Below are 13602 nucleotides of genomic sequence, written 5' to 3'. Positions count from 1 at the left end.
GGGACTCTCCTGCCCTTAGAGGAAGACTTTGTACAGTCCCAAAGTGAATATGTGATGCAGCCTTGGAAACGTGGGTGGAGACATGGAGACCAGTCCTCAGAAAGGCCAAGCCAAGATGGCCAGGTCCGTATCCTGTTCTGGATCCAAAACTCCCCTGTATCTGTGTCCTGGGGTTGCCATAATGAAGTATCACAAACTGAGTGGCTTAAAACGACAGCAGTTTATTCTGTCACAGTTCTAGGGGCTTGACGTCTGAAGTCAGGGAGTCAGCAGGGCCATGTTCCTTCTGAGGGCTCTAGAGAAGAATCCTTCCTTACCTCTTCCAGATTCTGTGGCCCCAGGCATTCCTTGGCTTATAGCCAAATCTCTTCAGTCTCTGCTACCAACCTCTCACATGGCCTTATTCCCTGTGTCTTTCTGTGTCCTGTCTTCCTATAAAAACACCAGTCACTGGATCTAGGGCCCACCCTACACCACCCTAATTTTATCTCAAGATGCTTAACAGATTGCATCTGCAAAGACCCTATTTCCAACTGAGGTCACCTTCTGAGGTTCTGGGTGGACATGAATGGGGTGGGGTGGAGAGGGACACTGCACCTCAGTAAAATCAGTATGGTTGAAGTGAGAGAAGTCTCAACCAAACTTGCTGAAATCCAAAGGAAATTGTTTGACCCCTGTGACTGGGAAGTTTCAGTGTGACTCTTCCTGCACGCAGCAGGATCCAAGGGTCCAAATAATGCTTTTAGGAATCAATCTCTTTTCCTCATCTCTGGACACTGTGTTCCTCTATGTCGGCATCTTTCAGGCAGGTTGCCATCCTGCAGGGTGATAAGAATGGCCTCTGGCTGTTCTAGGCTTCCATTGTCCCTACAATCAATCCCAGTAAAGAGAGTACCTTTTTCTTGACTTTCCAGAAAAAAAAAAAAAAAAAAAAAAAAATCCCCAGAGGTCTCTATCTGGCTCCGGCGATGTGCCAGTTCCTGAACGAATACCCGTGCAAGGAATAGAGAGCTGTGATTACCTGCGCCTGCCTGGGTCGTATGTCTACCTGTGGAATCAGAGAATTGGGGTCAACCCTACCTGAACTCTAGGGGTGAGGCTGAGGATACTTCCCAAAGATGCAGAATACAGAAGACCCTGGATGGCCACGTATCAGGGGGCAGAACAACCATACAGCTCTAGCTCAGATGCAACCGTGTGCCCAGCTTTGAAAATGATGCTTCAAATTCAAGTTAATGTTACAGGCTGATGACAAGGAACCATATCCCCTATTCCTGTTTGCATTTCTTTCTGGTGAATGCTAACGTTGAATTTGATATCGAACTTAGAGAGCCTTTCCCTTGGCCCGTGTTTTTGAGAACTTCCCAGAGAGACACAGGTGCAGACTCCTCGGCACAGTTTACCCCATGCTCTCATGATTGCTAATCGTTCTGCCCGTTGTTCCTGTTCTGTCAGACCCCAGAGGTGGGGCATCATTATTCAGGCCCATTGGCCAGGCAGGAAAGCCTGTGCAGGACGGGGCACTGAACCTATGGAGTGTCGGGCACTCTTCAGCTAATGAATGCAGGCTTGCAAAAGAGTTTGGACACTGCTGGCATCCTTAATGGGAGGGTGGCTAATAGCTAACTCCTAAAGCTGTGCTCATCTACGCTCAGCCCTTAGAAACCAGGAAGCACACAACATAAACCTTCAGAGGAGCCCTTGTAGGTAGAGCCTCTCCTTCATGCATTCAGCAAGCACATTTTTGAGAATGTCTGTGCCAACCTCTGTTTGAGACACTAGGAATACAAAAGACAAAGGAGAGTCAGACCCTCGAGTCTACTTTTTATTGGAGAAACCCGTGCAGAAACAGAAAATCATAAAACTGTGTGATAAGGGATGCACAGGGAAGTACAAGAGTCAGACAAGGTCACGGTCAGGAAATTCTTCATGGAAGCAGTGGGAACGACACGCTGTAGATCAAGGACTTGGTTTTGGAATCTGGGTGAATCAACCTAACGATGCCTTTAGGTCTCAAATAACAGGAGACCTAACTCAAACTAACTGGAGAAATTAAGTTAACTTTTTTCTCATCTAACTCAAAGTCCAGAGGAAGGGGTCGTTTGATACAGGGTTTCACCATGTTTTCAGGACCAGGGTTCCATTTCTCTGCCATTCTTTCTACTGCGCTATCCTCCGCGGGTCAGCTTCTCGGGATGGCTCCCCTTGTGGAAACAAAACGGCTGCAGCAGATCCAGGCCTAACATCCACACCCCATATGATCCAGGTGACGCAGCATTCGAAGCCAGGCTCCTGGGACTCACTCGGTTGGAATGGCCTAAGTCACGTGGGTGCATCCCATCTCATTAAGCCATTTTTCATCGCCTTAAGACAACTCTGCTGTGAGTCCAGGGGAGTCTCCTGGGCGGTGGTGTTCCATGTGATGAGTCGGGGATCCAGGCAGGAGCAGTGCCCGCCGTCCTGTAACTCCACTCCTGAAACATACAGCCTCCTGAATCAGAACGGCAAGGGAAGAGCCAGCAGAGAGTCAAACACTGCAAGTCAGATGCCATCCCCTGGCATGGGACTGACAGCCAACACTTCTGCTCACATTTCGTTGACTTAACGCAAGTCACGTGGCCGCACCTAACTTCAAGGGACAGGTGAGAGCCGTCTGTGCCTAGAAGTAGAGAATAGGGTGACGCCTCCTGCGACTGGAATTTCCGGGCTTCTCAAGCGGGAGAGAGAACCGCACCACGTGCCACGCCCACCTGCCCCCTCTCTACCCAGTCCCCTCGATCCCGCTGCCACACGCAGGAGCTTGTTTCCAGAAGGGGAGGAGACTGGCAATGGAAAGATTAGCCGCTCCCAGGGTTCCACACGGGGATCAGTATTTTCAATAGTACTTTGTGAGTTCAGCCTCAAAGTAAATGGTTAATTCATCTTGTATCAACAGCACTGTGATTCATAATGTAAACTTGGAGAATCCTTGATGTTTCGGGCCCACATTCCTTTTAATTTGGCTCTGCGTTCTTTTAAAGCCACAGTGTGCTCACTTAATAGAATGCAGCATGCAAATGCACAAGTTTTTGCCCGGAGGCAATTTAGCCTGGCTGTTTCAATGGATGTCTTCTTTCAAGTGTATATTCTTTCTTAAATTATTTACTGGGTAAACACACTTTGCATTTTCAAAAGGGAGATTAAGACAGCTTGCTGCAGACCTAGCTGAACGTAAAGCCCCCGGTTGCCCAAAGTTAGAAAGAAGTTACTTCGGGCTTCCCCAAAGTTCCTTCCCTGGCTCACTAGCTGGGAACCCCTCTCCCGGCTTGTTTTTCTCATTCTCTGCAAACTCCCTGTTCCTTTCTGCTTTGCCTACAGCAATACCTGCCAGCCGCCCCTGGCTGTGACTGTACTCCAGGCTTCCTCACAGATGGGGCCCGCCAATGCCAGCCTTTGTTTCCCCTGCTCCGGGCTGGCTGGTTCCTATCCATTCACGGGCCCCAGCAGCTCCCTTTTCTGGTCCTTAGAGGCACCATATCAACCTATAACACCTTTGAGGTCCAAAGCGGGGTTGCTAGCCTGAGTCAAGCTTACTTCCAACTCTTGTCTGCTCCAACTCTTCCCCCACCCCCCCTTCTACACGCTTTGTCCTAAAGATCTGCCAGCCCTTGGTTTGAAAGCAAGTGCTCTCTCCTGCACACATCCTCCACCGCCCGCCTCCGTTCCACGAGGACCGTTCCTTCTCTTAGCTTCAGGGAGAAGACCCAGCAGCGCTCGGAGAAGGCATATGGCATGAAGTTGCCTCTTTGGGGGGTTTGCTTCAACTTGTAACTTCAGCCTTTTCTGTGCGGACTCCCTGCGTTTTTCCTGCAAATTGAGTTTGCGCAGGTTTCTCCTCCGTTCACCTTTGAATGGACCCATTACAATTACAGGAGCTGCGTTCTTTGATGATCATCCTTCGGGTGGGTCTCTTTTGAGTGCGGTGTGCCAGCAACTGTCCTGTGTGTGCTGGGGCTGTAGAGGAGAGGGCTCCGGGCTCTGGACACACCAAGGAGTGAGTGGACAGTTCGGTCTTTCTGAATGTCTGTGACCCCAGCAGAGAGGTCAGGCTCTCCTGGGATCAGTTATGTGCTGAGTGAATTAAACATATAAGCTGTGAAGAATGATTGTGGGGGAATCACACCCCTGTTGGCCTTGAGATGAGGGAAGCCAGGGAAGAGCTGAGGATTCAGGGATTCCTGTGTATTCATTTTGCTAACCATGCTTCAGATTAAACAAGTAACACCCGCGGTTAATCCTTTATAAATTAGCATCATGGATGCCTTGGGGCCCTCAACCCACAAATAAAATGGTTGTCAACCGAGAGATACACTACCGTATATTACTTAAGGCAGACTTTTAAAGAGTTTTCATGCTTTTAATCTGTTTCACTGCTGAGTTTCAATTTTGCTGATTTCCTCTGCAAGTCTGACGCAGATGACTGTGGTAAATAGAGATTGTGACAGTGACTTGGGCCAACAGGATGTGTAGAGACTGCTCTGAAGACTTCTGCCCCCTTCCAGAGAAGAGGGGAAAAAAATCAATTTGGGTTTTAAATCAAGCCAGCAAGTAGCACCGATCAGTGTTCATAATTAGCCTCACTTTAACAAGGCGTGAAGTCCTGTTTCTATTTATTTATTTGGGGGACAGAGAATCTTCCTGCCTCCTGAGTAAATATGGCCTGTTAAGTCTGAATTAGCTGTCATGGCAGAAGAATTAATGTCAGGGCGCAGCCTTTCTAGTGGGCAAGGGAAGAAATAAACGAGACAGATCTTAGCTGAGCCTTCCGTGATAAATGAGGACCGAGCAGACCATTCATCTCCTTCGAGGAAAGTGGACACAGGCACTAAAGCAGTTTTGCGGAAGACGTGTCAGCAAATGTGATCATTTTGTAACCTGTCAGGAGGCAAGGATGCTAGTCCTTCCAGGGGCCCACGGGGGAGGGGGCTTGTCTGATGTGACCATCTCTCCATCCATCCATTTAGGTTTGGAGAAGGAGGGGGTGGGCGAGGAGAAATCCAACTGAAGCCACAAGGATGTCTTCCTTCCTTCCGATGTGAAAGAAACTCATCCGGAAGCTAGAAAAGCCTGCCAACACCCTCCAAAGGTTTCTTCACAGAGATTCAAAAATAGGAGGGCAGGGTCTCCGTGAGACTAAGACAGCAGACCTTTTTCTGCTTGATATTTGCAGGAACAGGCCGATGGGATTTGCTGTGGGGTGTTAGGCACAGGGACGGCTGCCTCTACCGCCAGCCGCTCTATTGCTGTGGTGGGTTCTGTAGGAGGCGGGGTGGGAGGGGGGGGGGATGTGTGTGTGTCAGGCCACTTGACCTGGGTCCCCTTTGACAGTCTCAACAAAGCATTCTGTGGTTCAACCCCTTTTCTCAGACTGAGCTAACACGCTGTGAGGCAACTTTGTTGGAAACTCTCTGCAAGCATCTTGGAGCACGTGTCTCTACTCTGGGTCTCCTCCTGACCTGCCAGTTCCCCGTCATTCACATTGGCTTATATTTGGGCCCCTGGAATCCCCAGAGGTGAGGGCCCACCAAGCAAAGCACATGAGGCACTCGGGTACTCTGTAATTCTCGTTTCCATCTTTTTTTTTTTTTTTTTTTTTTTTTTTTTTTGTTACGGAGCAAATGTAACGTTTCCTCCTGGCGTAACCGAGCAGTGAGCCCCAGTGACAGATGACGGTTTCACAGCCTGAGCTGCGAGTTTGACACTTGCTTCTTAATCCTGTCCTTTTCTTCCTAAATCTCTCTTTTACTTTTCCCCAGGTATTTTTGTACAGGTAAGTACCTCACTGACATATGTTTCCTTGGAGTCTTTTACTTTAACGGGAAACACTGCAAAAAAAATGAGGCTTGTCTCACATTTTAAATTAAAAAGAGAAGCTCGCGTGGGGCCCTTGATCGCTTAAAGATTACCGCATGGTACCCTGAGCCTGGAAAGCCATTTGATTTGCTTTAGCATTTCTCTGAGTGCCGCGTGACAGTCACCGCGGAGTCGTTCATTTCCTCGTGCGTCGTTTGTAGACCCAAAAAGCTCGTGCACGCACACATGCACGTGCGTACTCACGCGCGTTCACTCTCAAGCCCCACACGGGGCTCCCTATCCCCACCTGCGAAACCGTCGTTTGATTAGCCAACTTGGTCTTGGCTGGTCTTGGTCAGAAAGTCCTTCATTTATCTGTGATTTTTTTTTTTTTTCCTTTGCTCTTTCCTAGAATCATCCAGAACCGCATCCTGGTCGTCATCTTGGCCATCATCCTGGTTGTCACCATCCTGATGGCGATCACTTTTTCTGTCAGAAGACGCTGATGGATCTGCTCTTCCCTGATAAACAGCAACAACGGCTTGTTCTGAGTAATTAAGACAAAATGGTCACATGAATCATTCTTTTGCGCCGACAGGCCCTGAACGACCCTCCCTCTTTTCACCACTGTTCGGCTGAAGCGCAGAGTGTAAAAATATTTTCTATTCCTGCTTGCGTGTGGGTCGGTTTCCTTTTCTAGGTTTGTCTTCACCCAGATTTGTTTTTTGTAGGAGAAGGTGAATGTTTATTTGCCTTTCGGTAATTTCATCTACGAACCAAAATAGCTTTGGTGACTTTCTTCCTTGCCCCGTGGACGTGTCAGGGGTCATGGTTTGGGATAGGGCACGATGAGTCAGTCGTGGGGCATCTGATGGGCTGTGCTGTTTGTCACACATCTCTTGTCTCCAAATTGCCCTTCTGTGATGTCCAAGGATAAAAATGCAGAGAAAAACAGAGGCCACAGCCAGTGACCCACTCCAGCAAACCGGCCCTGTTCCTACCCAGGCATAATGAATATAGTCTACCTGCCTGAGTGCTTTCATTGTAAAGGTGGATATTTAATGTCACTTGTGCAGGAAATTGACTTAGCACTTTCTCTGTTTATATATATATATATATATATATATATATATATATATATATATATACTTTTCTTTTTTTTTTTTACAGCCAAGAATATTTTTGCTGAGTCTGCCCAAGATCCACTTTTCATAACTTTGCTTACTGGCTACATGAAATATTTCCTTACCTTCCCCAAATCCCACAGTCCCTAGAATTTGCTGGCAAAGTAAGCCTTGGCACGGTATTTAATTGTGACCCCCTCTCCCCTGACCTGTGTAAGCATCTCTGTATCCTTTCGGTTTTAATATCTGCACTGCCAAAAGCAGCCCTCATACATGCAAAAGGTCTGACAAGGTTCCCTCCACATCCATTCCAGTATGTAAAGAGAACATGAATATTTCAGGAAGAGCAAGAACATGAGTCCGTCAGTGTGAAATTTCAAATGTGATTATAAATATGGCATAGAGTCCTATAGGATGATTCACTAGAAATAAACTTTATGGAAAATGTTCACTAACCTCCTTCAAAAGAATAGGGGGGTTGCAGCGTGTTACAAAGGACGGCTTGGATTTTCTACAAAAAAATGTTAGCACAGCCTTCCTGAATTCACTGTGTATTCAAACCTCTGACATGCTTTGTGATTGTTTTTGGTTTCTTTCTGTCCGAGGTAACCGGGAATTGCGTTCAAAATGAGTTCATGTATGATCAGGCTTCAAGTTGCCCAAGCTGAGGTCATTTTCCCCCTAGTCATAAAGCAAAATGTGTTTTTCTTAAGACTTCATTGGCATTTACAAGGTCCGTACCATCTTTTTGAATGTAATTGGAAGCTTTGAATCCTTGAAAAATCAGACCTGTTCTCTTCATAAAAAATGCTAACCACCTGTGCCCAGAGATTGAGATCACCTGGATGGGGCACTTTATTTTATATTTTGCCCCAACTCCGAGAAGAACCTTTATGGTTTAGAGAGGAAATGCAGAATGGCAAAATCCACCGGAGAGATCGTACTTAGCAAAACAGGCCAGGGCCTGCGTGTGTCCAGATAAATCATTTAGTATTGTGTAAATAAAGCTGCAGCCTTTACTTTGCAGGGATCGTATGGGATTTTGGCAGGGGGAAGTAGGACAGTGAAGGAGTGGGAAGGCAGTGCTAATTTTCCTATCAGCTTAAGGGATCCATCTCAGCAAGGTTCTTTTATTCCGATAACGGATTTTGTACATGCTGAACACATTGAAGAAACCATTAAAAAGCAGGGGAACAAACAAACAACCTCCTTCCCGTTCCAAAACACTAATGGTGGGGAAGTATTACACCGACCTCTCCGGTGGCTTCTTTGGAAACCGTTGATCTCAGCTAAAGCGGGTAACCAGTTATCCAGCTGTATACGCCTCACGCCTCTTCCCAAGGCCACCCAGCAAGCCAGGTTGGTCTGATCATCTAAACCCACTGGCTTCTCGATATGTCACTAACACCTTGCGTTCATGTTGAAGTAGATGAAGTGGAGGGCGGGGGCCAGGGGCACTGCTTGCCTCTCAATGGCTTTTCCTTTCCAGTTCTACCTCTTTATCAGCTCTTGCCTGAGATTTTGCCCCGGTTCAACCTTGAGAGTGAGAGAATCTGACCAGATGACCCTTGGCCTACCAGCCCCATCAAACCCACCTTGAGAGCGGCCCCCAAGACCCGGGTAGTGAGCGCTCTGTGGGAGGCTGGTCTGAAGTCCCGACAATTCCCGCCTGGCCCTCCGGCTGCTGCAGGAGAAATTCGAGACCGGAGACACGGTTTTCTCCCCACTCCCCTGCTCCACTGGGGAAGGGAGAAAGCCCACAAATCGAAGCAGGTCCTAGATCTGTGAAAGGCTCTGGGAACTTCCTATGTCGACTTTGCGGACCAGTTCTCCAGTTGAGAGCCTGTGCTGAAAAAATGAGGTTCAGTGGGAAGGTGGGGTGGGGGGTGAAGACGAAGAAACACCGAGGAGGAAGAGGAGAAGGAGGCCCTGGCCATATAAAATTCATGCAGACTAAACAGTTTCCCTGACCGAATAAAGTAAAGCGGATGCTACCCTGCTCCGGAATCAAAAGCAATTTAATTAAAGTCTCTTAAGTTGTAAAGAGTTTTAAATGTTCCGTGTTGAAGGCGAATGCCTGCATATGCGATGGGCCTGACGTCAGCCGCCAGGCCTGGGCTGGGAGGCCATTTGCTATTCTGTTTAAGGCAGGCTGGATTGTCTTATTTTGGAACCAGCTTGGTGGGGGGTTTGCTTTGCTACTGCTTCTGAGCCCTGAGCTTCAAAGGCTGAAATTAATGGTGAACAAAATTGTGCAGCTCTGACCGTCCCATGCGGGGCAAGCCCATTGAGGGTTATCATTAAGTAAAGAAATAAAGAGGGGGAAAAAAGCCTGCCTGTTCCAAAAACCTCATCAGATAATGACCTCAGTGATTGGATTTTCATTACCAAACAGCATCCAGAGATTATCTACCCCATAGAAGAAGGGGGGGGGGGGGGGTTGGAAAGAAAGAAAGCAACTGTCTTTCTCTCCTTCTCTTTCTCCTTTTTTTTTTTTTGCACATCTTTTCTTTAAAACTGTCAGATCATTTCAGTATTTCAAATCCGAGGAAAACAGCCTGCCTGCTGCTGTATTTGAAGTTCTAATGGTGTCAAAAAGTCACGACTGACTGACAGCCGTCAGTCCCAGAGGGGCTCATTAAATCATAAAAACTTGACAAGGAAATAATTGCGCATCGCCAGCAACTTGGCGCCTGTTTAGACGTTTTTATTTTCTTTCATTATTAGTCCCCACCATTACGTTCATTAACAAATTGCATTAAACAACTGTTAAGGGCTAATGATTTGTTTATCGCTTTTTATTATTATTATTATTTAAACATTAGCTGTGTCATGTGGTACCCTAGCAGCCTCTTGCCGTCGTCTGACTGAATATTTTTCTACTCCGAGCTCTGGGTACTGTTGGAATATGAAATAGATTATTCATTACTCTCCTCTTTGCCACTGATTTGATTTCATGTAGCGTCTTCCACAGAGAAAGATGAAAACTTGTCAAAAATAGGTTATATCTTATTCGAAGGGGCAACAATAGCAGCAGGTACAGGCACACTTTAATATTTAATTAAGGTTGATGTTAACCCCTTTAAATGACTTTAGCTGTAAGTTCTATTCAAATGCAGAAGAGAAAAATAATTGTTCTTAATTTGCAACCTGTTCAGCAAGCATTCTTCCTGGAGTTAGCTGGAAATTTAGAGCCGAATTTTTAAATAATGAAATTTCCCGTCATAAATATTTATAGCCGTTTGTCTACGTAGTTGAGAATTAACTACAAGCAATGATTTCCTCGTCTCTCTGGTTTGAACTGCTAGCCTAGCAGGGCACCTGGCGCTTGGGAGAAATGGCTTTCCTGGGAGAAATGCACATCCAGAGCCAAGGACTGTTGGTTGGTTGTGGCTGGGGCTGGTTTCAGAGGAACCTCTGTGAGTCCCTTGTTTCTGGTCCACTTGTCTCCTCCGCTAGCTGAGTGTGTGGTTGGAGGACTGTGGTCTGGAGAGTAAGTAGGGCTTTCTTAAAGGAGCACTTGTGTGTCCAGTCGGCTGGTGTGGGGAGGGTGTGATGGGGTGTCCGGGGCGTCTCTGTGTAGTCAATGAGCTCATTGCTTTCCTAGTAGACAATAGGAGCCATGCTTTGCTGGGATTGACCTTCCGTCTTTTTTCCTTTCTGGGACTTGCCACCGGTGAGATCATCAGCTTTTCCGTGGGCTCTGAGCTGGAGGGGAAAGGTGGCACCTTCATCCCGAGTCTGAAGTCCGTGGCACTCTCCGTGCCGCAACTGCCGGCTGCCTTTGGTCACCCTGTTTGATTCGATAAGTTTCACATAAGCAGGGAAGCGCTCTCAGAGGCCTGGTTCATTGGTATGTCGGGGCTGGGGTGTGCTGGTCAATATCAAGGAACAAGGAGTACTTCCCTGCCGGCTTGTTTTCCTCCCACCCACGCATCCTCAGAAAGACAGACTCCTTGGGCAGCTGCTCCATGGATGTGAAGGGGAGAGACGGCACATGTCCCTCGCTCAGCCACCACCTCTCAGCATCACCCACCAAAGGACAGACAATCCAGTAGGAGCCGCGGCATGGGAGGGGCTCATCCAGCAGGCACGAGCCACGTGAGGCCAGCCCTAAGCCTCATAGATCACCGTGGGCATAGAAACAGCAGACACACCAGGGCCTGGGGCGGTCTCGAGCTTCCATTTCAATCTGTTCCAAATTAGCCACATGACAACTCGCCACCTTCAGAACGGACTCCACACCTCAGCAAAAGATACGCTCAAAGTCGTTTTTCCAAAAGGAAGGAAGGCTTTGTGGTAAGCCATCCCCAGTCTGACTCCCAAAGACACTGGTTGCCTGAGATGAGATGCCAGCCCTCAAACTTGACTTCGTCCTCTGCTATAATTCATCACCTTAAACTAAATTCCAGGGAACATTCTTGCTTACATGGCTTTGCCTGTAGCCCATCGCGCTCAAACCAGTGCTGTCTGCCAGGGGCCATCCACATTTTATGACAAGTCGGGTAGCTCTTAGACAACATGTCAGCCTTTTTTATTTATTTATTTATTTATTTATTTTAATTTTTTTTTTCAACGTTTATTTATTTTTGGGACAGAGAGAGACAGAGCATGAACGGGGGAGGGACAGAGAGAGAGGGAGACACAGAATCGGAAACAGGCTCCAGGCTCTGAGCCATCAGCCCAGAGCCTGACGCGGGGCTCGAACTCACAGACCGCGAGATCGTGACCTGGCTGAAGTCGGACGCTTAACCGACTGCGCCACCCAGGCGCCCCATGTCAGCCTTTTTTAAATGGGGCAGGTGACCGTGTGGAGAGCTCAGGGAAGTTTTTAAAGCCACAAGCAGTGCATCCAAGGAGGGAGACCAAGAGTGGACCGGCACAGGCAGGAGAATATTTGTGTGTGATTGGAACCAAGGCTGGATACAGGGTCCTGAAATAGGTGCTGGAACGAGGGTCAGCATCCTCTTCTGTTGTAGAGGAGGGAAGACATAGGGATTGGCGAGAGAGACTGGCCGTGTCCGTTAGGATTCCAGGTCAGCAATAAGATGAATGTTCCAAAGCCAGCTTACCAGAGGCACGTAGGGCAAAAACAAGATGGTGGGGCAGACCCAAAGTGACAGGACAAGGGGATTGGGAATGTGTGAGGAGGTGAGGAACAGATGGTCCGTAGGTGAAGGATGGATTCCTAGCACCAGGGGAGAGGCAATGGTGAGGGGGGCTCATCCCGGGGGGGGGGGGGGGGGGGGCAGTCAAGAGGGAGGGGCACGGGCATCAAGGCCCCGCTTTGTGCCACCCTGGGCCCATTATCGGCCTCCTTCAGGAGGAGCCAAAGGAGGGGAAAGGCAAGGTGCCTATCTCCCAGGACCCCGGCCCAAATCACACACAACCCCTGTTGTCATGCCTCAAGGAGCTCCCAGCATGCTGTGGGAAAAGCACTTCCTCATCCTGAATCACCTCATTACTCGTGCTACATAAATAACGAAGGCATCACAGAGAGAGGGGGAAATGCCAAGCAGCAGAGCTCTAGACTGTGATTCTGTGAACTCGTGCACCCCCTCCTTCCCTTCATCCAAACAAGGCCCTTTGGCGTGAATAATAGCTCAGCGGCCCCGAAGCCCATATTGATCTGTTGCACACACAGCTCCTCTGAGAGCTGCCTGGACTTTTCCTGGGGGCAGGACAGCACCGTTCAGTGCAGCGCCCTCCCTCCCCCACCTCCTCGGCCTCCCCAGGTGTGTTCAGGAGGGGACAGGACGGGGGCGGGGGGGAAACAGGGGTGGCCAAGGCCCTTCTCCAGCCCAGTGCTGCTTCGTTGCCTCAACGTTTTTGTTCTTGACTTATTTTGCCGAGAAAAGTACCTGAGTTGGAGAGAAATGTTTTTTGTTTTTTTTTTTTTTTTTTTTTTTTACATGATGAGGCCCCACAGAGTGGAGAATGAAATACATCCTCGGGCTCCAGCTTCTCTCCAGAAGGTTCTGCCAAAGACCCAGGCCACAGAGGCACCCTCGGCTGACACGTACGGAGGCCTACTGCATGCCGGGCACTGGGCTAAGCGCTTTGGATGCCAGACTGCCCCTTCCTGTTAATTTTCTGTCTTAACACCATCAGAAGAGAGGAGCCGAGGATGTGGCTAGAATCCATCATGTCTTTGGGGGCTGGGGTTGTTGTTAAATTCAGTAGAGAAGCATCAGCCATTGGATGCTAAATGCGCAGGGCCTGAAGCCCGCCAGCCCCACACCCTGAGGCTGCAGACACACTGTCCCCCTCCTTGTTCGCTTCTCTTTTGGACACAGCAAGTGACCCAAGGGCCTTGGCCCTCCAAGCCACGTACAGTTGTACGATGAGCCAGGTCTCTGCACAGGGACACCCTGTGCATGGTGGGCTGGTGGATACCTGAAATCCCACCCTTAAAAGCCCATGCCTTTGGTGTCTGACCTCGAACCCTGGAAAAAAGCAGATTCTTTCCTCCGGTCAGCTGAGGTCCCATCAACCACTGATCCTTCTGGGTGAATTGTCTGACCCTCTCCTGAGAGCAGATTTCAGATCCAGGGGAGGAAAGACCCACCATGGGAGGGAGCAGTTAGTGATCTTTGGGAGAAAGGGGAGAAGGGAAGGAGACCTTGGCTGCCTGGTGATTTCTCTT

At 48.6% G+C, this 13602-nt stretch overlaps 1 protein-coding gene across 5 annotated transcripts in view; it reads left to right on the top strand.

Annotated features, from left to right (window-relative positions):
* The window catches only part of VTI1A (vesicle transport through interaction with t-SNAREs 1A), a 348742-nt gene extending 339742 nt beyond the window's left edge, over positions 1 to 9000 (top strand). For all 5 annotated transcript variants that reach the window (XM_060641500.3, XM_060641506.3, XM_060641499.3 and 2 more), the window contains one exon: positions 6245 to 9000. In XM_060641500.3, coding sequence (XP_060497483.2) covers positions 6245 to 6338 — 94 coding nt within the window. In that variant the 3' untranslated portion in view covers positions 6339 to 9000. The remainder of the gene's footprint in view (positions 1 to 6244) is intronic.
* Positions 9001 to 13602: the final 4602 nt, after the last annotated feature.

The sequence above is a fragment of the Panthera onca genome, chromosome D2 (genome assembly GCF_046562875.1).
Source record: "Panthera onca isolate mPanOnc1 chromosome D2, mPanOnc1 haplotype 2, whole genome shotgun sequence".
In the NCBI taxonomy this organism is placed as follows: Eukaryota; Metazoa; Chordata; class Mammalia; order Carnivora; family Felidae; genus Panthera; species Panthera onca.
This window is presented reverse-complemented; position numbering and strand designations above follow the sequence as displayed.